The sequence below is a fragment of the Doryrhamphus excisus genome, chromosome 10 (genome assembly GCF_030265055.1).
Source record: "Doryrhamphus excisus isolate RoL2022-K1 chromosome 10, RoL_Dexc_1.0, whole genome shotgun sequence".
Taxonomy (NCBI): Eukaryota; Metazoa; Chordata; class Actinopteri; order Syngnathiformes; family Syngnathidae; genus Doryrhamphus; species Doryrhamphus excisus.
Genome location: NC_080475.1, coordinates 5,907,114 through 5,930,696, shown reverse-complemented (window position 1 = coordinate 5,930,696; position 23,583 = coordinate 5,907,114). Strand labels below are relative to the sequence as shown.

At 44.8% G+C, this 23,583-nt stretch overlaps 1 protein-coding gene across 1 annotated transcript; it reads right to left on the bottom strand.

Annotated features, from left to right (window-relative positions):
- chrnb2 (cholinergic receptor, nicotinic, beta 2) lies at positions 1–23,349 on the bottom strand. The gene is made up of 6 exons (XM_058083968.1): positions 23,071–23,349; positions 9,278–9,423; positions 7,145–7,189; positions 5,408–5,517; positions 1,773–2,901; positions 1–157 (listed from the first exon to the last, which is right to left on the bottom strand). Exons 1-6 carry the CDS (start codon positions 23,138–23,140, stop codon positions 8–10), a joined length of 1,650 nt encoding a protein of 549 aa, XP_057939951.1. The 5' UTR covers positions 23,141–23,349; the 3' UTR covers positions 1–7.
- Positions 23,350–23,583: the final 234 nt, after the last annotated feature.

The following is a 23,583-nucleotide window of genomic DNA, read 5'->3' as shown; positions in this document are numbered from 1 at the left end:
ACGCGGCTCAGCCCGGCATGTGGATGCTCTTGGCTGTGTAATTCTGGAAGAGCGGCTGCAGGAACATGCCCATGGTGCCGAACACGCACACGAACACAAAGATCCACAGGAAGAGGCGGTCGATCACCATGGCGACATACTTCCAGTCCTCGCTCACCTGTGGACAAAGGAGACAGATTAGCCACCCTCTCTAGCTAGCAAGCCCCGCGCCTGGAAGCACGCGGCGGGTTAATGGAGGCGAAGGGTTTAATGCGAGCTGGGACTCGTGGGACGCTCGGCGCTGATGAGGTCTCGGTGCAAGTCAAGGATGAAGGGAAGGACGAGGGACCGGAGAGAGTGATGGAGGGCAGAAAGACTGACTTCCCTCCTTGCGTGATGGAGAGTGGGAGGACAAGCGTTGCCATGGTAACGTCAGTGATGGCCGACCACGGTAGTGTGGGATCATTACGCCATCCTAAACGCCGCTGACCTTATCGATTAAACGGCTGTGTTGGGTATTTAGTGGGCCTTGATTACGCCGGACGCCATTTTGCATTCAATACGCAGATTTTGGAAGGATGTCCGATTGATGTTCCAGTCTCCAAATAAGAGCAGAAAAAGTTGCTGGTCCACAACCATGTGGTTTTCATCATGGTTGGACCACTGGACCAGATCTACATCCTTGCAGGGGTACTGGAGGGTACATGGGACTTTGCCCAATGGTCTACGTGTGCTGTGGACTCTGTGAACAGGCATTCAACCGTGTCCCTGGTGGTGTCCCGGGGGGGTTCTCGGGGACCACAGGGTTGGTGGCATGCTGTGTGCTATCCGGTCCTTGTACAACCAGACTAGGAACCGTTGGTCTCTGCCACCGATTTATGGACAGAATTTGTAGGTGCAGCCAGGGCACCAAGGCGTCCAGTTTTGGGGGCCTAGGATCTAGGATCTATTCGAAGATGTGATCCTGAAGACCTCATGGGGCTGTGACCTTCAGTGGGGTGCTTCGGAAAAAGTTGGCTTGCACCCTTTGAGTTGGGAGTGAGTTCTTGCCCCGATGTTCATGACTGAGGGAAGGCTGGACTGGAGTGTACATGGGACTTTGCCCAACGGTCTACATGTGCCGTGTTCTTGGAATGCCGTGGAACAGGCATTCAACCGTGTCCCTGGTGGTGTCCTGGGGGGGGGGGTTCTCGGGGACCACGGGGTTGGTGGCATGCTTCTATGTACCATCCGGTCCTTGTACAACCAGACTAGGAACCGTTGGCCTCTGCCACCGATTTATGGACAGAATTTGTAGGTGCAACCAGGGCACCGAGAGGTCCAGTTTCGGGGCCCAGGATCTAGGATCTAGACCCTCTGACCTTCAGTGTTCCCTGGGGTGCTTTGTGAAGCTTCTGGGATGAGACTCGGCACCTCCAAATAGGAAAAGGTTGGCTTGCACCCTTTTGAGTTGGGAGTGAGGTCTTGCCCCGATGTTCATGAATGAGGGAAGGCTGGAGTTTGAAGATCGGCGCAGTATCTGAAGCAGAACTGGTCCTTCACATCCGAAACCTTATGAGGTTCAATCTCTAGTCCAGTTTCCACCCACTGTGTCAATACGCCGTCCCACCGCTAACATGACTGGTGATTATCTGGACTAGCTTTACTGAGAACTGTTCTAGAATATTCACCAGCCCTTGTATTGGATCTTATCAGAACGTCAATGCCGGTGTAGAACGTAACCTTGACTTTATTTTCAAATATCGACGTCCCCCCCCCGGCTCGAAATAGATCTAAAGAAAGATGATACTCACACTCTGGTCATCATCTTCACTCTTCATGTGGTTGGCGATGAAGCGCACTCCTTCCACAGCCTCCTCAAAACCCGGGCAGGCCTGAGCCAGGATGGCCTGAGTGAGAGCCTGACCTCCTGCCGCTTGTTTCCCTCGTTGCAGGTTCCCGGAGCTCCCCTCCCGACTCTCTCGCACCCTGTTCAGACCATCCATGGACCCCCCACCTGCGCCCAGATCGCCTCCAAATTGTTTGACAGACGCTCTGTTCACATAGCAGGTACAAGGATCACTGTCCTCCTTGTTGAACACCCCCGTTGTTGAGGTTCCACCACCACTACTGGTGCCGCCACCCAAGCCAAGCCCCACCATGAGGGCCCCCGCCTCCCCTCCGCGCCCGCCCTCCTTCTGCTCCTGGGCTCGCCGCCGTTGGCGCAGCCGCTGTCGCTCGCAGCTGTTCCTGGGCTGGCGCATGAAGAGCAAGGCGGGCAGCTTGTTGAGGAAGACCACCTTGACCCACGGAGGCATGGTGTGTGTGGTGGGGGAGCGGTGGTGCACGTTGAGCACGCACACGCTGGTGACGATGGAGAAGGTGACCAGGACCATGGTGAACATCAGATACTTCCCCACCAGGGGGACGTCCAGGGACGTGGGCGGGACGATCTTGGAGATAAGCAGCAAGAAGACGGTGAGCGCCAGAAGCACGGAGATGCACAGCGTCATCTTCTCGCCGCAGTCAGACGGCAGGTAGAAGACCAGGATGGCCAAGGAGGTGATGAGCACGCAGGGGATGATGAGGTTGATGGTGTAAAAAAGCGGCTTGCGGCGGATGATGAAGTCGTACGTGATGTCCACGTAGGCGGGGTCCGCCGGGTTCTCGTTCCGCCGACCCGGCAGGGCGATGATGTCCCACTCGCCGCTGGGCGTGAAGTCGTCCATGCTGGCGACATCGGCACGGAGCACCAGGTCGATCTCGGTGCGGTCGTAGGTCCATGAGCGGAAGCGTAGCGTGCAGTTCTGCTGGTCGAAGGGGAAATGTTTGACCTCAATCTTGCAGGCCGACTTGTAGATGGCCGGCGGTAACCAGAAGATGCTCCCGTCGTAGGAGACCACCGCGTTGGAGTAGAAGGACACCTCGTACACTCCGTCAGCACTGAAAAAGAAGGAAAGACAGGAAGTTTCTTTTTCCCCTGAAACATTTATATTGTAAACTAAAAGTACGACAGCAGGCTGTTTCTCCCTCTGAGCATAGAGAACACAGGAACATGACACATCTCATTATGCAAAGGCGGTTCACCAAACTACCAAATATAGCAGCACACACAGGGAGACATAGCTGCACAGCCTCCCACACACACACTCACTGGACACTTTTTTAGGTACACCTGCAGTCACAATGCAAACTAACACAATCTGGCTTTTGAATAATGATAATACAGCCACTATCAGAGAAGTATTATTAAGTATCTTTATTATTGTTTATTTTTATATGTAGCAACAACAACAATACATTAATACTATTAAAACTGTCACTTGCATCACTACCACTGCGGTTGGTAATTTTTTATACAGGCATTGCCGTAGCCACCTATGAGGGTCCTGAATCCAGGAAGTACGGTGGCCTTATAGTAAACAAAGTGGTAAGCAATTAGTAGTGATTTGCAACCTATGTCATGTTATCAGTAGTACTAAAAGTATTTGTCATAACATGGTAAAAAGAAACAGCTGTGATGCGAATGAGAGTGTAAACATTGTTTTATTTCATCTACGAAATACAGGCGAAGTAAAATGGCGACGTTTGACGTCGGCTCTTCACTACCGCCATCTGCAGGGACTCGGTGGTTCATGATAAGGTAAGGCATTTTCTTAATTAGAAGTGCAGAAATGTCACATTCTAGGTCAAAATGGTTGAATTGAAAGTTTGAAGCTACATGAAGAAATGAAACACATTAAACAACAGGACATAGGTCTCAATGGAAAACGGTTGTCCAGGCTACGGGGCTACCTAGCTTGCTTTGTTTGTTGTCATAACTCGAAAACGCATCGTATTATTATACGAATCCAAGCAATTACCCGTAACACGTCCCGATTAATAATTTATGTAGTTTCAGTGCGGTTCTTGTCAGTTAAAATACGAATATTTTAGTTTTTATTGCAGCGAAAACTCGCGAAGGACGTGTCTTCTTCAGTTACAACTAATTTGTATTGCGGGGTAGAGCCACCTTGCGGCCTGGAGTGGAACAGCATCGACTAAAAGTGTTACCGTTCAAGAGATTAGGAAATTACATTGAAAAGTGGCATATTGATTTCTATAACCAGTCCATAATGGTTCATTAAGTCAAGAATTACAAGCACTTGGCTGTTTTATTTCACTACACTGAAGAAATACCCTGTAAACCTAGAGATGCTAATGCTATTAATGCATCTATGTGTATTATCCCAACTACTATTGATAATGAAGACCTCTGCAATAGCGGATTTGAAGTCACTTGGGGGCAGCAAAACATAATTGTGTCATTAACTCTCGTTGCAACCCCTTTTCACAACGATTTCTCCAACATTTTGCAGTATAATTGAGTCTATAATTCACATTTAGATTAATTGGGATGTGTGAAGTGGAAATGACTGATGGGAGCATCACACCAAGTAATGATCCTCTAAAATGTCCTTTCACCAGGGGTAAAATTTCCATCATTCAGCCTATTTGCATGTATCCATGTTTGTAAAAAAAAAAAAAAAGAACTGAAATAGGCAATTAAAAAAGTAATACATAAAGATGAAGATGAAGTTAATTAAAATTGTGTGCAGGTTAGCATAATTACTGTGCTGTCGTATGAGTAACGTCGATGCCAAAAATCTCCATACAGTGCATAATGTTCATCCTGTGTAATCACGTTCATTAAAGTACATTTCAATTAATGGATTTGCTCATGTGAGGAGGACCTGCATATATTACACAGTGATTAAAATTTAATTGATGTTTGCTAAGTGACTCATAGGTTTCATTTAGCAGGTACTTTGCTACCTTTAAAACTCCAATGGGTAGATTAGCAAAGCTGTGAGCTCCAGCGCTAACATTGCTCGTCATGCTGTTTACTGGAGAAGAAGAAAATGATCAAGCTTTATTTTTCAGCGTGTAGTGAAGCCTGGCCTGTTCGTTGATGATGTCATGAAAAGTGAAGATGTCAAAAGTGCTTCTAGGAGCAAAAAATAAAGGGATATGATGTGTTATGATATGATCAGGACAATAAGACACGTATGACTGTTGTGAAGTCGCCTTTTAATGTAGCGTTTAGTTTTTATGACTTGACTTGTGTTGGTGACCCCCCCAGAATCCAACGGATTCTTTCTCTTTCCATTATTTCCTATGGGAAAAATATGCTCTGTGTTTACTGTGTTCTCCATAGGTCATGTCAGAGTTTTATTATGCATCTCACTGAGCTGCTAATTGCTCCAGATGAGCAGCCTGGCACCTTACCTAGCAGCCCCCCCCTCCCGCCTCTACCATGTGTGCGTGTGAACGGACCAATGAGGCAAAGTGCTCTGAGAGCAGTTAAGGTAGAGAAGGTTACCGTGCATGAATGCCCCCCATTTAGCATTTTGCTCGCGAGCATGCATGCGTGAGCCCGCCTGTAAGCGTGCACCTTTGTGTGACTTACTTGTTGTAGAGCACCACGTCCGGCAGCCAGATGTGTTTGGAGGGCAGCCTGACCTTCATCATGCCGTCAAACTCCTCCGGGACCCAAGTCAGGCGATAGTCCTGCCACTCCTGCGGGCCGACAAAAACACATCAGCACCAGGAGGACGTAGTGATGGGAGGTGAGAGGAACGTCTCTGTCTTTAAATCACAGGCGGGCGAGGAACACACTGTCCTCGCTTCCACTTTTACAAGAGACGCTTGATCCTCAACGGCTTTTAAAAGCAATCAGCTTGATGAAACTGCGCGCGTGTGCTGACACATCTTTGTCCTACGTGTGACCTTGTGCCTTGTTCATCCGGTTTGCCATGTTTGGAGTCAATCGCAGCATGTTAGCGCCGCAACCTCCACGCCGCCGCAGTAACTGTGATGATGCGCGACGCTCATCACCATCCGTCTCTGCCCGCGACAGGCGGGCCTCGGTTCCCTTCGCTGTCTGGCCATTCCAGGCTCGCTTAACGTGTCGTAAATCCTCCCTCCCTCCCTCAGCAGCGTTTGTTTGTGTGCAAGCGTGTGAATGTGACACACGTGCATCAATCTCCGAATGATCTAATCATGAATTCTGCACTCATTGGTCTCATGCGCGGATCCATATTTATGTGCACGCTGAACACATGACCTCATGTGCTTGTCAGGCAGGAAACATCAATACACACGCAATGTGCAATGCATTCAATTGGATGTAATACAATGTTAATAATAATAATAACAAAGGCAATAATTATGTGTTTTGACTGTATTGCCGTATTCATTATGGTGATAGTTTGCAATTGCAATGACTGTACTGAGCTATGGTTGATCTCTAATAATAATAAACACTCCTTATTGCAATGCAATGCACTTGTAAACTACTAAACTATAGCCATGATAATAATAATCATAATTTGTACTAAATTTATTGAACAAAAATATTTATTATTATTACATTTGTCACAAAATTCAAACATGTATGCTTTTCATTGGAGATATATAATATATAGAATTATACTATTTAGATATTTTATTTACATTTTTAATTTTTATATATCTTTATTTAATGTTGATTTTATATACAGTACCAGTCAAAAGTTTCTCATCCTATTAAATCTGGCCCACGTTTCGCGTTACGTTTTGTGGTTACGCAACCCCATGAGTGAATTAAAAACGTAGCGTATTTAGGTCCATTACTAATTGTGTCTAAACTGATTTTTTTTATTGTTTTTTAAATTCTTTTTATGTCTCCAAACATTTTTCTGGTATTGTATGTGATATATTTTTGGTATTATTTGGTATTATGATTTTCACAGAAGAGGACCAGCTATTATTATTATTATTATTATTATTTAGTAAAATAGTCAGGGAATATCACAAATACGTAGTACACAAAGGTAAACCACAGGCACAATAATAAACATACTAGCTTGTTTTTGTTTTTTTTTAAATCACCTTTCAAATCTAAATATGACTCACAGTGAGATGTTCCATTAGTCAGCGGTTTCACAACCTGAATCACCAAATGACACATTTCTAAAGTAAACATTTGCTTTTTGACACGTTTCGGTGGTGACAAACACGTTGGCATCCCAGCGCAAACAAGAAGAGGAGGGGATGGATTGTGTGGACATTTTTGGTCGGTACATCCAAGACGCATGCTAGATTAGCTCCTTTCACCACATTAGATTTAGTGTGTGTGTGTGTGTGTGTGTGTGTGAAGGCTCACCTGTGTCAGCCAGACATTTGTGGTCATCACCTGCTCTCGTTCATGCTGCAGAAGAAGAAGAATCGCTTGTAAATAAATGTGGTCATCGCCCCTTTCCTGCTAAATGCACTGCGCTCATACACGCCATGATGTTATTTCATGAATTTCATAGTTTCCATTGGCTTACAGTGGACCTGTTTGCAAGGATCTCACATCCAGCTCCGAATAAAAGAAACTGTGAGAAGCGATAAGGATTTAAGCTCATCTGATTAGCTCTTTGACTTCAGATTTCCCGGGCTTTGCATAATTAGACGGCCTCATGTTCGGCTTTCACTCTCAGGGCCTGACTGCAATCACTTTTTGCAGCCAGGAAATCAATTTAAGCGTCGTAAAGCAGCGGCCGGCATCGGTGCATGAATGCTCTACAGATGTGCTCCTTACGCTTGTGTGATCTTCATTCCCCACCATTGTGCTGCAGCAGATCATAGAAAGTGTTGCCGTTGTTTCATATACAGTAAACCTCGGATATATCGGATTCAATTGTTCCCACTGGTTTTGTCCGATATAAGCGAAATCTGTTATATGCGTATACCGGAAAATGTCCGTTTTACGCATATATGGGATTTATATCCGGTATATGCGTAAATGGGATTTTATCCGTTCTAAAAAGGCACTTCCTTGACTATGTTTCCAATGTACCTGGACTGGGCAATGAAAAGAGACGTAAGGTAATGAGAATTTAACTTTATTGAACTCTGAGCATAACAAATTGTTAATTAAGCTAGGCCCTGTTACGCCCGTCAGGCCTACGTTATTTCCAATAGTGAGGTTAAGATCTCATTCTAGTATTGCTAGTATTATTGACGTCACTCACTTTTATATTTGTCCTAAATCTGGAGCCAGGAGAAAGACAATAGCCAGTGACATCAACAAGATTAGCATAACGATGCGGCCATCCGATATATGCCAGGGAAATTTCATGGAAATGCATTGGAACGGGACTGGAGATTTTGTCCGAAATAGGCAAAATCTGTTATAAAAAATCCGATATATGCAATGAATTTTTATTGGAAATGCATTACAGAAAAATCGGTTCTTTTTTATCTGTCCGTTGTGAGTGAATTTCCGATATATCCGAGTCTGATATATCTGAGGTTTACTGTAGTTGGGTTGACCATTTACTACAAATAATATTTTGAGCACATTTGTGAGTAAATTGCAAGATACCAGTTAGAAAATTGTCAGAATTTACATTTCGTAGAGCTTCAAAATGCAAAATAAGAAATGGGAATGAGACAAAAAATGTTTTGAGTAATAAGCAATACGTTCCCACTGGCATCAAGCATGCCTATTTCAAGCCTACTGTATTTCACTCTCATGCTTGTTTGCAATAAGTCGCTAACTCACTCTTCTTTTTGCATTTTGAAGCTCTATTTAGTAAATGTAAGGGTTAGAAATCAGTGGCATACATGTGATATCCACTGTGGTGGCCCCACAAAGCAAAACCGACGTAAACCGAACTCTTGTGATGTCAAAAGTGGTCAAATGTCTGACATCCGGATTTCTGATTGAGAACAAATTTAGCTTTGTTCAATACTGAAATATTTGTGGCCAAATATGTTGTACAGTAAACCTCGGATATATCGGATTCAATTGTTCCCACTGGTTTTGTCCGATATAAGCGAAATCTGTTATATGCGTATACCGGAAAATGTCCGTTTTACGCATATATCGGATTTATATCCGGTATATGCGTAAATCGGATTTTATCCGTTATAAAAAGGCACTTCCTTGACTGTTTCCAATGTACCTGGACGCGCAGGCAACGCTGCAAACGCTGCAAACGACGTCGTATAGCGGCCTGTCACGATTCGGCGAATCGGAGCACCACGATGCGGCCATCCGATATATGCGAGGGAAATTTAATGGAAATGCATTGGAACAGGACTGGAGATTTTGTCCGAAATAGGCGAAATCCGTTATAAAAAATCTGATATATGCAATGAATTTTTATTGGAAATGCATTACAGAAAAATCGGTTCTTTTTTATCTGTCCGTTGTGAGCGAATTTCCGATATATCCGATTCCGATATATCCGAGGTTTACTGTATATATGTAATATGAGGTTTCCATCTCTTAAAGATGCACACTCACCACACTGATGAGTTGGGCCAGCGACACCATCAGCTGCACAGTCACCAGCTCCGAGCCATTGGTGGCAGGACGGATCAGTTTGTTGTAGTGGGCGGGATTTAGGAGATGTTCCACCAATCGCTCCTCCGTGTCGGCCCCGAGGCTGCCTGTAATGAGAGCACCTTATCGTCATTGTCATCGACATCATCAGCTTCACTTATTGCTCAGGAACGTTCAGCAAACACCTCAACTTCTTATTCTACCCTGGTCTCCCCCTCCCGTCATGACCTCACACTCCTCCCCCCCGAGGATAAACACAGCTTTCCTTCTCACGGTTAGCAAGGTTGCCAAGGCATTTTGGTTCAATCTCACAATCAGAGGAGCCTGGCAGGGAAACAAACCAAACTGTGATGACTGATTCACACCCCCTAGCTGGACATAATGACTTCTTCATGGGATAGTACACGGATACTAGCAGACAGCCTTCCACAAAAGACACTTTACTTGTCATACTTGCGAAACACCATCATTTTGATGGACACCCCCCCCCCTCCCAGCAGTAATACACTGTTCAAAACGTACTGCAATATACTATGGACTAGGTCATACAAATACCACAAACATGTACACACATGCATACTGTAGGTACGGTGCTGCCTTGGTTAACGTTACTCATCTGTCCCAGACGGTCCGACTCAAACCAAAACGGACTCTAACCAAAGCAAATTTTACCATCCATTCATTTTCTATGCTGCTTGTCCTCACTATGGTCGCGGCTATGCTGGAGCCTATCCCATCTGTCTTTGGGCGAGAGGTGGTCGCCAGCCAATCGCAGGGCACGTATAGACAAACAACCATTCACACTCACATTATTCATCTAGAGTATCTAACCGGAGTATCTGGAGACAATCCACACACGAACAGGGAGAACATGCAAACCCCACACAGAGATGTCCAACCGGATCCTGGTCTTCCCGATCTTCCCGAGTGTGTAGCCAACATGCTAACCACTCGGCCACCGTGTGGCCCGCAAATTTTCCCATAGGCAATCATGTAAATCCAGTTAATTCATTCCAGACACCCACAAATATTAAAGGGGACCTATTATGCTCATTTTCCCACCCTTTTGTATTGAGTTGTGGTCTCCTATAGAGCAGCGACACACAATAACACGCACAGAAAACTTTTTAGATTTAGCAGAATTTAGTATTTCCTTTGATTTGTGCTTCCTGCCAAAACGGTCTGTTTTAATTTATATATCTTTTATATCTTTAAATGCAGAAAAGGACGCAAATTACAATGAATGACAATTACAAATGAATGGACAGTTGAACATTTAGCATAACTTCTACTTAGCTTTGTTGGACCACCCCAACAATCAATGAACAAAATAACACAAAATACATTATTAGCACATTATGTTGGACTGTAGATGCCGTGAACATGCCACAGTAAGTCGGAACGCTTATGTTTTGCTGCTGGAAGCACAAATTAGCGTTATGGATGTAACGTGAGACAGGCAGAAGCACCAAGTGTCACCCTCAATGCGCCGCCGGGTTGATAGCCTGTTAGGCGGGACGCTGTGTGTGTGTGTGTGTGTGTGTACCCAGCTGATGACAGAGCCACTTCCGTCACATTTACATACCTCTGAAATGACCATGACATAAAATTCTTGCATCCTTGTCTCGGTACGGTCCAGCTACTTTCTCTTTTGTGCATGTGTTTGTTACGTCATTGTTGTTACGTATCTCTCTACAACTGTGATAAAAACGTCCTAAAATGGCGCCTGCGGCCTACGTTTGATTCATCTTGTTCTCGTGAGCCGAGACGGCGGCGTAAACAAACCAGGTGGTGTTTTATTTGGACACTAAACAAGCAGGTGAATGCAAACCAAGCCAAAATTGAAGCAAAAATGTGGTTTGTTAACTGAAAAACACGCTGTTAACCGAGGTGCCACTGTAGTGTCATACTGTAAAAGCGTAGTATTCAGGTCAGTGTATTGTTCAGAATGTGAAGTTGTATGATGCAGCTCTATTTATATGCCGTATATTACTTGCATGAAATATATGTACAGCGGAACCTTGTTTAGCGTCATTAATTCGCTCTAACCAAAACGAACACTAACGGATTCAATTTCTCCAATAAGAAATAATGTCATTTCAATTCACGCGTTCCAGAATGCCCAAAGTGTTGGCAAAACATGTTTTTATAGTTTGACAGAAAATTATTGGAAATGCATATAAACGATGAATGAAAACAGATAAATGAATATTTTGGTTATTTTTAGCTTCATTGAAGATCCTTGACATGACAATAGTGTTTGAACTCAACACATGATGTTGCATGCTAACCAGAAAAATGTACACGAACAGAGGCTAAATTTTGGCATACAATTTTGACTGGAACTGAAAAAAATGCTAACCAAGACGGACACTAACTGAGGTTCCACTGTGTTTTCTACCAATTATAGTACAAATTCTCATTTCAAATGAGCGTCCGTTGCGCCGTACAGTACGAGAGCAAACGATAAAGAGGAATTAGACTGCACTATTACTCTCGGCTGTTTTTCGGCATGTCACTGCACATATTCATGCGTATTATCATCCCAGCATGCCGCCGTCCTTCCCCCCCTCTGACTGTCCCTTCATCTCCAGCGTCCCCCTCCGTTCCTTCCTGCCCTGCAGCGCCGCGCTTTGCTCAGCCAAGCGGAACCATAGCCTCTGTCTCGGGATCAATGAGGACTCTATCCCTGCCCATCACGCAACCAATTTATTTCTTTCTTTTTGACCGTCTGTTCTCTGCACTGGCAACATCCGAGATGCCGTGTACGGTCTTTACTCGCCCTCGCCTGTCTCCATCCCTGGCGCTCTTCCTGTTATCGCCATCTCTCCCTGCATTGTTGACAGACGCGAGCCATTTATCGACCCTTTCCCTCGCTAATACAACATTATCAATACGCGGCCTGTCAACGCCTGCGTGTGCGTAGCACTCGGCTTATTTATGGCGCGTGGGTGCCTATATGAGTCTTGTTGTGTGCACATATTCATGGGGGAAATAAGCATTGCGGAGCCATATGACTAATGCGCAATACTCCCAGAAGCTCAAAGCAATAACACTGTGAGACAGGAAACAGGAAGCAGTCCACTTAAACAATGATGAAGCAGAACACATTCCCATTTCAGCTCTCATCACGGGTTTGATGCTCGGACTAACTATGTGCCGACTTGTCTTATTTCCGATGCAGGGCTTCAGCATGATGATAGCGCCAAGGGTGAACCTGTTTGGCCAGTGGTGGCCAAACTGCGGACAAGCATCTTAATCCGGCCCACCGGCAAACTCTAGCTGGTACAAAGAAAGCACACATACGACGCACCAAAGTAAGCTACCTACTGCACCATGTGAGCATTTTTCATGTAAACAAAAAATAATACCAATGTAAAGGTGACTATAGGGGTGTTGTTTCATGTCTACGGAGCTCTAGTAATGGTAAAAAGAGTATTTAGAAAGTCACAAACACGTTTTGTGTGCTCAAACATTCACTTTATGAATATAGGATCCTACTTTGTGGAAATTCACTTACTTTATTTTACAGTAAACCTCGGATATATCGGATTCAATTGTTCCCACTGGTTTTGTCCGATATAAGCGAAATCCGTTATATGCGTATACCGGAAAATGTCCGTTTTACGCATATATCGGATTTATATCCGGTATATGCGTAAATGGGATTTTATCCGTTATAAAAAGGCACTTCCTTGACTATGTTTCCAATGTACCTGGACGCGCAGGCAACGCTGCAAACGACGTCGTATAGCGGCCTGTCACGATTCGGCGAATGGGAGCGCCACGATGCGGCCATCCGATATATGCGAGGGAAATTTAATGGAAATGCATTGGAACGGGACTGGAGATTTTGTCCGAAATAGGCGAAATCCGTTATAAAAAATCCGATATATGCAATGAATTTTTATTGGAAATGCATTACAGAAAAATCGGTTCTTTTTTATCTGTCCGTTGTGAGCGAATTTCCGATATATCCGAGTCCGATATATCCGAGGTTTACTGTAATACCAATGTAAAGGTGACTATAGGGGTGTTGTTTCATGTCTACGGGGCTCTAGTAATGGTAAAAAGGGTATTTAGAAAGTCACAAACATGTTTTGTGTGCTCAAATATTCACTTTATGAATATAGGATCCTACTTGATGGAAATTACTTTATTTTATTTACAGAATGACAAATAACAGGATGTCATTTATGTTGAATTCACATGTTTTGAATGTATTTTCTGGGCTCCCTGAACATTGTTTCCAGAGTGTTTTTAGACAGGCATTATGCTAACAAGGACGTCTGTGATAAAAACAAACAAACATATATTTATAATAATAAGAACACAGTTGAACTCACGCAGTGTATTAATAATTATTGTACGCTAACCGGAAAATGTATGCAACCTGAGGCAAAATTATGACGTCATTTTTTTACCAGAAAACACACTAACCGGGGCGGACACTAACCAAGGTTAGTATATCCATTGCATGTTAATGACACAAGAGAAGAACACTTCTCCAGAGCAGCAACAATGGCCATCCTCAGCACTTCTCTCTCCCGCTGAAAACAAAGACAGACAGTCTGTGCATGGCCATGTCACGCTAAAGGCCCAGCTGAGTGGTTGTAGTGTGGCTGGGAGCTTCGGTCTGATCCCGGTTGTTTTCCAGTGCAAATATTGCAAACTTAATGTGACACTATGAATATTTCAGCAGGACTTCCCATTAGACCTCGGAGCGAGAGAACTCACACACACACACACACATGAGCGGGTTCAATCGCCTCACATTTTTACTGCAAGGTCCACGTGCATCCTGAAGCCAAATTTGGAAGAAGCCATAGCAAATGGTAGAGCTAAGTCGAATTAGACCACAATAGCGATGATCCCCTTATGAGGACGGTTATAGAAAGATCCCCGTTATGTACTCCCCTAAAGAGGCTTTTTGGCTGCAGCCGGGATCATTATTTGCTCAAATATTCATAAATCAATAATGGCGAGAGCCACTGAACTACTGGCAGCAGCCAGTTGGCTCACAACGGAGATATCAATATTGATCGTGCGCGCAGCCGCAATATCACACAAAACCCGACCACTGTTTACTAACTGGAGGAAGACGAGTTATCAAACTGCAGCCGTGTATCGGATAACCACATTTATACCCGTTTTGTAGGATCCCTACTATTTTATTATAAATGACTATACTTTTATTTGGTGAAATCTGGTAATGGTAATAATGGTAATGGTTTTATTTCATTTGAACATGCATCAGATTACAATTGAGTGCATCCCATAATCAGTTCACAGTTCCGCATGTCCAAAAGGAGTAGGAAGAAGCAAAGCTTATTAAATCCTACCCCTCCATCTGGTACTTTTACAATCAGTAACTGTTACATTTGTTCACTTCCTGCTTTCCATAATACTGTTTAAGGGTTTTTTTTTTTGTTTTTTGTTTTTTACCAAAGTACGAGGTGATATGAGCATCCTATGACATAATGGGTACCATAGTAACTGTCAATATAGTGATATATAGTGAAATATAGTTTCCATATTTTCAGACTTTGTACTTTTTTTTCATGGTTTGGCTCGGTCCTGCGACTTATACTCCAGAGCGATTTATGTCTGTTTTTTTCCACGCCCCCCTTTTGGTTGAAAAGTGACTTTTTTGCTAGTGCCTATTACAAAACAACGGAAAAAGGTAGAAACTAACATTTTTTTTGTCTTCTGATGATTGATGAAACTAATCTTTATATAGCCCAAGAAAACAATATTCCTTGTACCTTGAAAAATCTGGTAATGGTAATAATGGTAATGGTTTAATTTCATTTGAACATGCATCAGATTACAATTGAATGCATCCCATAATCAGTTCCCAGTTCCACATGTCCGAAAGGAGTAGGAAGAAGCAAAGCTTATTAAATCCTACCCCTCCATCTGGTACTTTTACAATCAGTAACTGTTACATTTGTTCACTTCCTGCTTTCCATAATACAGTTTAAGGGTTTTTTATTTTTTTTATTTGTATTTTTTACCGAAGTACGAGGTGATATGAGCATACAATGACATAATGGGTACCATAGTAACTGTCAATATAGTGAAATATAGTTTCCATATTTTCAGACTTTGTACTTTTTTTTCATGGTTTGGCTCGGTCCTGCGACTTATACTCCAGAGCGATTTATGTCCGTTTTTTTCCACGCCCCGCTTTTGGTTGAAAAGTGACTTTTTTGCTAGTGCCTATTACAAAACAACGGAAAAAGGTCGAAACTAACATTTTTTTTATCTTCTGATGATTGATGAAACTAATCTTTCGTTTGGTACATACCATGTCTATATAGCCCAAGAAAACAATATTCCTTGTACCTTGGAAAAATCTGGTAATGGTAATAATGGTAATGGTTTAATTTCATTTGAACATGCATCAGATTCCAATTGAGTGCATCCCATAATCAGTTCCCAGTTCCGCATGTCCAAAAGGAGTAGGAAGAAGCAAAGCTTATTAAATCCTACCCCTCCACCTGGTACTTTTACAATCACTAACTGTTACATTTGTTCACTTCCTGCTTTCCATAATACAGTTTAAGGGTTTTTTTTGTATTTTTTTTCTTAAATAATGTACCTCAAATTTAGTTCTTCCCTGAGATCATATTTCTCCTCTATTGTAGAGAAGTACTGGATGACATTTTTAGGTAATTGGTTCTGTCAAAGTTAAGTATTTAGTTTTTCTAATGATATTATATTCAGCATTGAAACAATGGTTTATTCATTCATGGTAGTGGTTTAATTGTATTTGATCATGCATCAGATTACATTGGAATACATGGCATAAATCACTTCACACTAAATGTGTGAAAAACCTTCAAACCTGATAGCTTCTGTACATTTTAGTGAACATCAGCTTTCAACCTGAAGCTTTACAGATGCCACATCTGCTGTGCAGGCCCCGTGCGTTCATCAAGACGTCTCAGGCTATACATGCCTCGGTCATAGGAAAGTGGATGCACCTGGCAACTAATTGGAGCGCAGTGTCTATTAGTGCGGATGCATGAATTCCAATCCAAATCTAAAAGGTAATCAAAATTTAAAACGAAAACGAAGAAAAAAAATCAGGCGCACACAGCACATGCCTCCTGAAGTGCAGCCATTATGTTTCCATTTAAAGTGCATCATTATAACCATTACTTGCTCCATTTTCTCACTAATGACGGGTTCAACGCCGAGGTCAACGTTCATGTGGCGCCTGTAAGCATATTTCACGACAACGAAAAAAAAAAAAACAGCAGCTTCGCTCCTAATTAGCACTCACGTGGTCAAAATGAAAAAGTCTTTATCTCGCCTGTACTACTTCTGGCCTGCTTAAGTTTCTATTAAACCTCTGCTCTCCCCTCGCTGTGCGCGTCTAATCTCCGGGGTGGGGGGGGTTACCACAGCCACACATTCATTCACACGCTGTCACGCACCAGCCTGAACAAATCACACACACAAACATGTCCTCTATCGTGCGTCTTTCTCCTTGGCCTGTTTTTGTACATCTCCACACATACGTGTTGATGTGATCCTGTTGCTGCAAAGCGTCGGTAGTCGCTTCAAAGGGATGGAGACAGAAACTCAATGCAGACATAGCGAGACAGACAGAAAGAGAGGAGGAGGACGGGGGGGTTGGGGGGTTGCTGAGATGTTGCCGAGATGCTGCAGAGATCAGCGGTGCATCAGAGCGCTGATGACAGCCTGACTGACTGAGCAGAACTTGTGGCACTGACGGGGAAATAATTTGTTGGTGCACTCAGACACACGGTGGAAGGCGTCACCGTGTCTTTAAAAAAAAAAAAAAAAAAAAAATTCCATCACAATCCATTTGGTGATGCATGTTCAAAAGACAGTTTTCCCACTGAGGTCAATTAAAGTACAGTAAACCTCGGATATATCGGATTCAATTGTTCCCACTGGTTTTGTCCGATATAAGCGAAATCCGTTATATGCGTATACCGGAAAATGTCCGTTTTACGCATATATGGGATTTATATCCGGTATATGCGTAAATGGGATTTTATTCGTTCTAAAAAGGCACTTCCTTGACTATGTTTCCAATGTACCTGGACGCACAGGCAACGCTGCAAACGCTGCAAATGACGTCGTATAGCGGCCTGTCACGATTCGGCGAATCGGAGCGCCACGATGCGGCCATCCGATATATGCGAGGGAAATTTCATGGAAATGCATTGGAACGGGACTGGAGATTTTGTCCGAAATAGGCGAAATCCGTTATAAAAAATCCGATATATGCAATGAATTTTTATTGGAAATGCATTACAGAAGGGCGGCACGGTGGTCTAGGGGTTAGCGCGCAGACCTCACAGCTAGGAGACCAGGGTTCAATCCCACCCTCTGTGTGGAGTTTGCATGTTCTCCCCGTGCATGCGTGGGTTTTCTCCGGGTACTCCGGTTTCCTCCCACATTCCAAAAACATGCTAGGTTAATTGGCGACTCCAAATTGTCCATAGGTATGAATGTGAGTGTGAATGGTTGTTTGCCTATATGTGCCCTGTGATTGGCTGGCGACCAGTCCAGGGTGTACCCCGCCTTACGCCTGAAGACAGCTGGGATAGGCTCCAGCACCCCCCGCGACCCTCGTGAGGAAAAAGCGGTAGAAAATGAATGAATGAATTACAGAAAAATCGGTTCTTTTTTATCTGTCTGTGAGCGAATTTCCGATATATCCGAGTCCGATATATGCGAGGTTTACTGTACCAGTCAAAAGTTTGGACACACCTTCCCATCTCATTAGTGTACATAAGAAAGCGTTGCAAGAACTGCAAGAATGAACATTTTGCACAGCAACATAAGCACAAATAAGCACACTTTACAACATAAGAACTGGAAGACTGGCACCAGGCTAGGGTGCATGGGGGGTGGATGTGTTCCAGCGCAAACCCCGACAACCAGTCATAGCAACTGCAGCCACATTGGGGGTGAGGTAGTGAATGTTTGGAATGGGATGAGGTGGGAATGTATAACATATAAGCGTGTCCTCGGATGTACGTATGTGTATAGGCTTGGAGAAGTCCCAGCTTCTTGCGCACAATCTTGGCGCCCGACTCCGCAACATGTCATGGCGATGACAGCGGTTGCCATGGAGACGATGGCCCCAGATAGAGTCAACAATCAACAGGTGTCCTTGAAGGAAGGGGTGGAGGATCCACCGCGTCTCACTGCGGCTATTTCGTGGAGGAGTTGCGAATGTTGCTCCAGATGGTGAAGATGACGGAGAAGGAGGGGCACCCAACTGTCAGGAACCGATGGCCAGTTTGGGGAACTTCGCTTGCCATCCATCACCAAATGGCGGTGTAATTGTAATTTGTTTTGCTTATTCTTCACGAGCTAGCTTTTCTCCAAAGGGGGTTTACACCCCTGTTGTACACATACTGTATAGTTTTGGAGTGCCTGCCCAACCATCAATTGTGAAATTACCTAACCAACAAAGTTATTTTTTCCTCTTCCAACAGGTCAGATTTCGACCCTACTGTAAGTGTCTCCTCCACAGCAGAACTGCAGCGTTGTTCTATTGGACCTCCCAGCCCTAGAGGACACCATCATGTCCTATGGCTACCCGGCCCCCAAAACCAGCTGCTCTGAACAAGTCAATCTTTGTGGTATTTTCACCAAGTATATCACAGACATATTACAGTGGTACCCGTTTATGGACAACGACTAGCCATTGCTTGCACATTTACATTTATTATTATGATTTCCTATGATTTTTTTTGCTCTTTTTTTAGCAGGGTTGTAATTTTCACTACAATAACAATTAATTTTTCTCCTGGTGGATAAAAAGGTACGAAAAGATTGTTAGTTGCTTTGGTGAAATCCAGGTTAATACGGCCATGTTTTGGTGTCATTTTATTATTTTGCACTGAACAGGAAGTCACAGTGATGAAGTGACTATGATGAAGTTAACAGGAAGTCACAGTGATGAAGTGACTATGATGAAGTTAACACTACTACAACACATAAACGGACCCCTTTGGGTCCCAGAAGCGGCTGACCATGTATGTTGACGTCAACTTAAGCGGCCACTCTTTTGTAATAAGAGGAATACGGTGGACTGAATAAGCATGAAAAAGCTACAAAAAGATTGTTAGTTGCTTTGGTGAAATCCAGGTTAATACGGCCATGTTTTGGTGTTATTTTATTATTTTGCACTGAACAGGAAGTCACTGTGATGACATTAACACTTGTTGACATAAACAGACCCCTTTGGTTCCCAGAAGCGGCTGACCATGTACGTTGACGTCAACTTAAGCGGCCACTCTTTCGTAATAAGAGGAATACGGTGGACTGAATAAGCACGAAAAAGCTACAAAAACATTGTTAGTTGCTTTGGTGAAATCCAGGTTAATACGGCCATGTTTTGGTGTTGTTTTACTATTTTGCACTGAACAGGAAGTCACAGTGATGAAGTGACTACGATGAAGTTAACACTACAACACTTGTGAACATAAACGGACCCCTTTGGGTCCCAGAAGCGGCTGACCATGTACGTTGACGTCAACTTAAGCGGCCACTCTTTCGTAATGAGAGGAATACGGTGGACTGAATAAGCATGGCCGCCCTAAGCGGGTTCTAGAAGTGAGGTTCCACTGCAGTAACCCTGGCATCAGGTCAACACCGCAATCGCTGATGTCTTTATTATGCATGTGGCCCGGCGGGGTGGGGTGGGGTGGGGTGGGGGAGCACAGGCGGGGGCTTCTGATGACAGCGTGCAAAATCAGGTGCTACAGTGTCCTTCAGCGTCCTTGCATGGCCGCCATTGAGACGCCGTATGGCTGCGTTTACCTTTTAGTAAAGGTCTTACGTAAGGAGGGGCTGTGTTGGGGGGGGCCTTTGGGGGGGGGTTAATTTAAAGACTTAATCCTTCCCCGTGTCTCACTTCATCACATGTATTTAGTGTGATGAGATGCGGCCGCGCATCCAGGCGTTAAACTCAAACGTCCCCTCGCCTCAGCTCAATGGGACGTCGCGAGCGTGGCCGCCATCATCGTCATGGCGATGAGCGAACGCGAGCGGGATTGTTATGTCCGAGCTCGTCTGTCAGCGCGTGTCGCATCGAAAGACAGCGCTCGGACAGTGATTGAATGTAAGGCCACACGCTCGCGGCGAGTATTTCTCCCAACATGTGTTGGTCCATGTTTGGCGTGTCGGCGGATAGTAATGCTAATCACATTGAAAGCCTGAAGGAGGAATGACTCATTAGTGGAGCCGCTTTAAGTCATGCTTCATGTCGGGAGCCATATTGGTGTGTGTGTGTGTGTGCTGGATGAACTGTATGGACAAAAGTATTGGGACACTTACAGCCAGCGGGGGCGGAAATGTGGCGTGTCCGGCAACGGTTATGATATCTCTTAACTATACACAATCTCTGTTTTAGATGACTTGGTTGCTACCAGCGGGGGCGCTGCCGCTACTTCATTGAACTACTCAGTACGACGCTGGCTTGGAAACAGGAGTTGAGAACGCTCAGAGAGTCTTGGAAAGTGTATACAGCAAGTTAGCCAGGTTAGCGTATATATCTGGATTACATCGCTACTTCCTAGACGAGATGTGATAATGTTGAAATGTGACTTTAAAAATGATTTGGAGTGCATGAGAAAGTGTGTTTATTGTGAGATGCGCAAGGTTTACACAAACAGCTGAGCAGTAAAGCGCACGCAGAGGTAAACGAAGCTTCTGGATGCTAACCATTCGTGTTTATCAAAGCAAAGAAGTTGAAAACTTCACCAAGAGGTTGCCTGTAGCCACAGCTGTTAGCAGGGGAGTCACTAGATGAAAGTGACGATATTGGATTGGAAGTGCTCTAAGCTGTATTACTAGCCAAACAAAGTATTTCCTTTCATTTGTGTTTCCCGACAAAACAGCCTGCTTTAATTCATTCCAACCATGGCCTCCTGAACCATATAAGGAAATCCGCCCCTCTGTGACATCACAAAGGACCAGTTTTACCACGCCTTTTGAAACAGAGTGCGTTGAGCCGTGCCAAACTTCTTTCGGGACTCACTTCCAAATGCGTAAAATTAATTATCTGAAACTTTGGCATGGTTTAACACCAGAACGCAACATTCTAACGACATTTATAGGTCAGAAAAGTTTAAAACATTTGTAAAAATATCTTCTTGTCTCGTTCTCATGGACCCAATACTGTATCGAGTAGTGTTTGTATGGTGATACTCCTACTCGCTAGAGACCCCTATGGTTTATGGAGCACACTGGCGGACTACTGTACTGATGTAATAGTTTCCACTATTTTAACCCCTTAGACGCCATCATCATTGTCATTTCCAGCGGGATCTTGAACGCCACAGCTACCCGCACCGTCATTATGCCTGTGAATATTTTCCTTGATCCAGGTATTCTCAGGTAATCCGCCACGTCCCAGGAATGTTGCTTGTTGCGGTTGTGCGACTCCGGTTTGTAAAGGGCTTATTTTATGTTTTTTATTTCACATCTTGTAGCCGGGCGGCACGGTGGTCGAGTGGTTAGTGCGCAGACCTCACAGCTAGGAGACCAGGGTTCAATTCCCACCCTCGGCACATCTCTGTGTGGAGTTTGCATGTTCTCCCCGTGCATGCGTGGGTTTTCTCCGGGTACTCCGGTTTCCTCCCACATTCCAAAAACATGCTAGGTTAATTAGCGACTCCAAATTGTCCATAGGTATGAATGTGAGTGTGAATGGTTGTTTGTCTATATGTGCCCTGTGATTGGCTGGCGACCAGTCCAGGGTGTACCCCGCCCCTCGCCCGAAGACGGCTGGGATAGGCTCCAGCACCCCCCGCGACCCTCGTGAGGAAAAAGCGGTAGAAAATGAATGAATGAATGAATCTTGTAGCCGATAAAGTTAGGCCTTCAAAATAAAAGAGGCACAGCAGTACCATAAAAGAGTCGCACGGCAATAGTCACCCCTCTTTTTCTCTTATTTTTCAGCAAGTTTTCCCTTTATTTTGAAAGGCCAACGTTGACAGGGTCCAACTGAATTAAGACTCAAGAGGGGCACTCGGGGGGGTTCTCGCCCCACCCCTAATTGATTGGTTTATTTGAGTCATTGATGAAGAGGTGTGTCCCAGGACAGAGTGCGCTATCGTGATTCGTTGCCTAATGGGCGTAAATCCAATTCCTCTGAGAGCCAATTAGGGTGATGCCTTCACTTACTTGTAACGTGATGCCTCCCCCCCCCTGCTCCAACGGTAAACCATAGAGGGGTTACCGTATGAATACTGCAGTACTGTATAGTACACAGCCGGTAATACTTGAATCCAAGTGTGCATTAAACCATGAATGATGAATCCGTCCGCCGCTGTGATGATAGCACCGCCGCGTGACGCGTCATTCGTCCTTGATGGCAGGAAGTTGTTGAGCTCAACCTGCCTCTTATTAACCTGCCCACTCCATCCGAGACCTCCGTGTTAATGAGGGATGGAGAACGGCCGAGTGAGTGGGCCGGCGATGACACTATCCATCTATTCATTTTCCAGGTAGAATAACTTCACATGTACGCAGACATCCCATAATTCCTCACATCCTCAGCTGCCAAATGCTGGGATACGAGCACAAAGATGACAGCCACGGAACCAGTGAGTGGTAGTGTGCTGTATGAGCGTGGAATCCACTTCCACTGTTATTTTATGCCAGGAAAAATGGTGACTGCCCCCCCCCCCCCCCCAATACGTTTCACAGGGACTACGCACACAGACATGGATTTGAAGGATGGAGTTACTCACCTCCCGCAATGGCGAGCAGCGCCAGCAGCAGCATCAGCAGCCAGCCCTCCTCCATCATCACCGTCCTCATCACAACCAGGACCGCGGATTCCTCCTCCTCCTCCTCCTCGCCCTCCTCCTTCCTGCTCGTCTTCCTCACGACCCGAACCTCCCTTTAGCGTCTACCTGGCACCGTGACGTCATGGCCCTCCGTCGCTCCGCTGCGCGTCCACAGAGTGGGGATGTCTCGCGAAAAGGGTCCAGGTGAGCTCCGAGCCGGGCCGCGCTCCAGCGAAGAGTGGGGAAGGGAGGGAGCGAGCGAGCGAGGGAGGGAGGGAGGGATAGTCAAGTCTGCGGAGGAGTGGCGGAAGGGGGGAGGATTTGTCCCCACCCCGCTTCCCCGTTGCCGCCCCTCCCCCTCCACGTCTCCCCCCACGCAAAGTCACATGTTATCTGTTGAAATATTCACACGTGTCGTGACTTTATAACGACCTTGATAAATGTGATGGCGTCTCTTTATGTGCAGGTCACAAC

Bases quoted from the DNA above. Each gene is read 5' to 3' on its own strand.
- chrnb2 (XM_058083968.1), bottom strand. From the start codon at position 23,140: ATGAGGACGGTGATGATGGAGGAGGGCTGGCTGCTGATGCTGCTGCTG. The intron at 5,518-7,144 runs GTGAGCCTTCAC...GTCGGCCCGCAG, and splicing joins CAAATGTCTGGCTGACACAG to GAGTGGCAGGACTATCGCCT. The intron at 158-1,772 runs GTGAGTATCATC...CTTTGTCCACAG, and splicing joins GTGAAGATGATGACCAGAGT to GTGAGCGAGGACTGGAAGTA.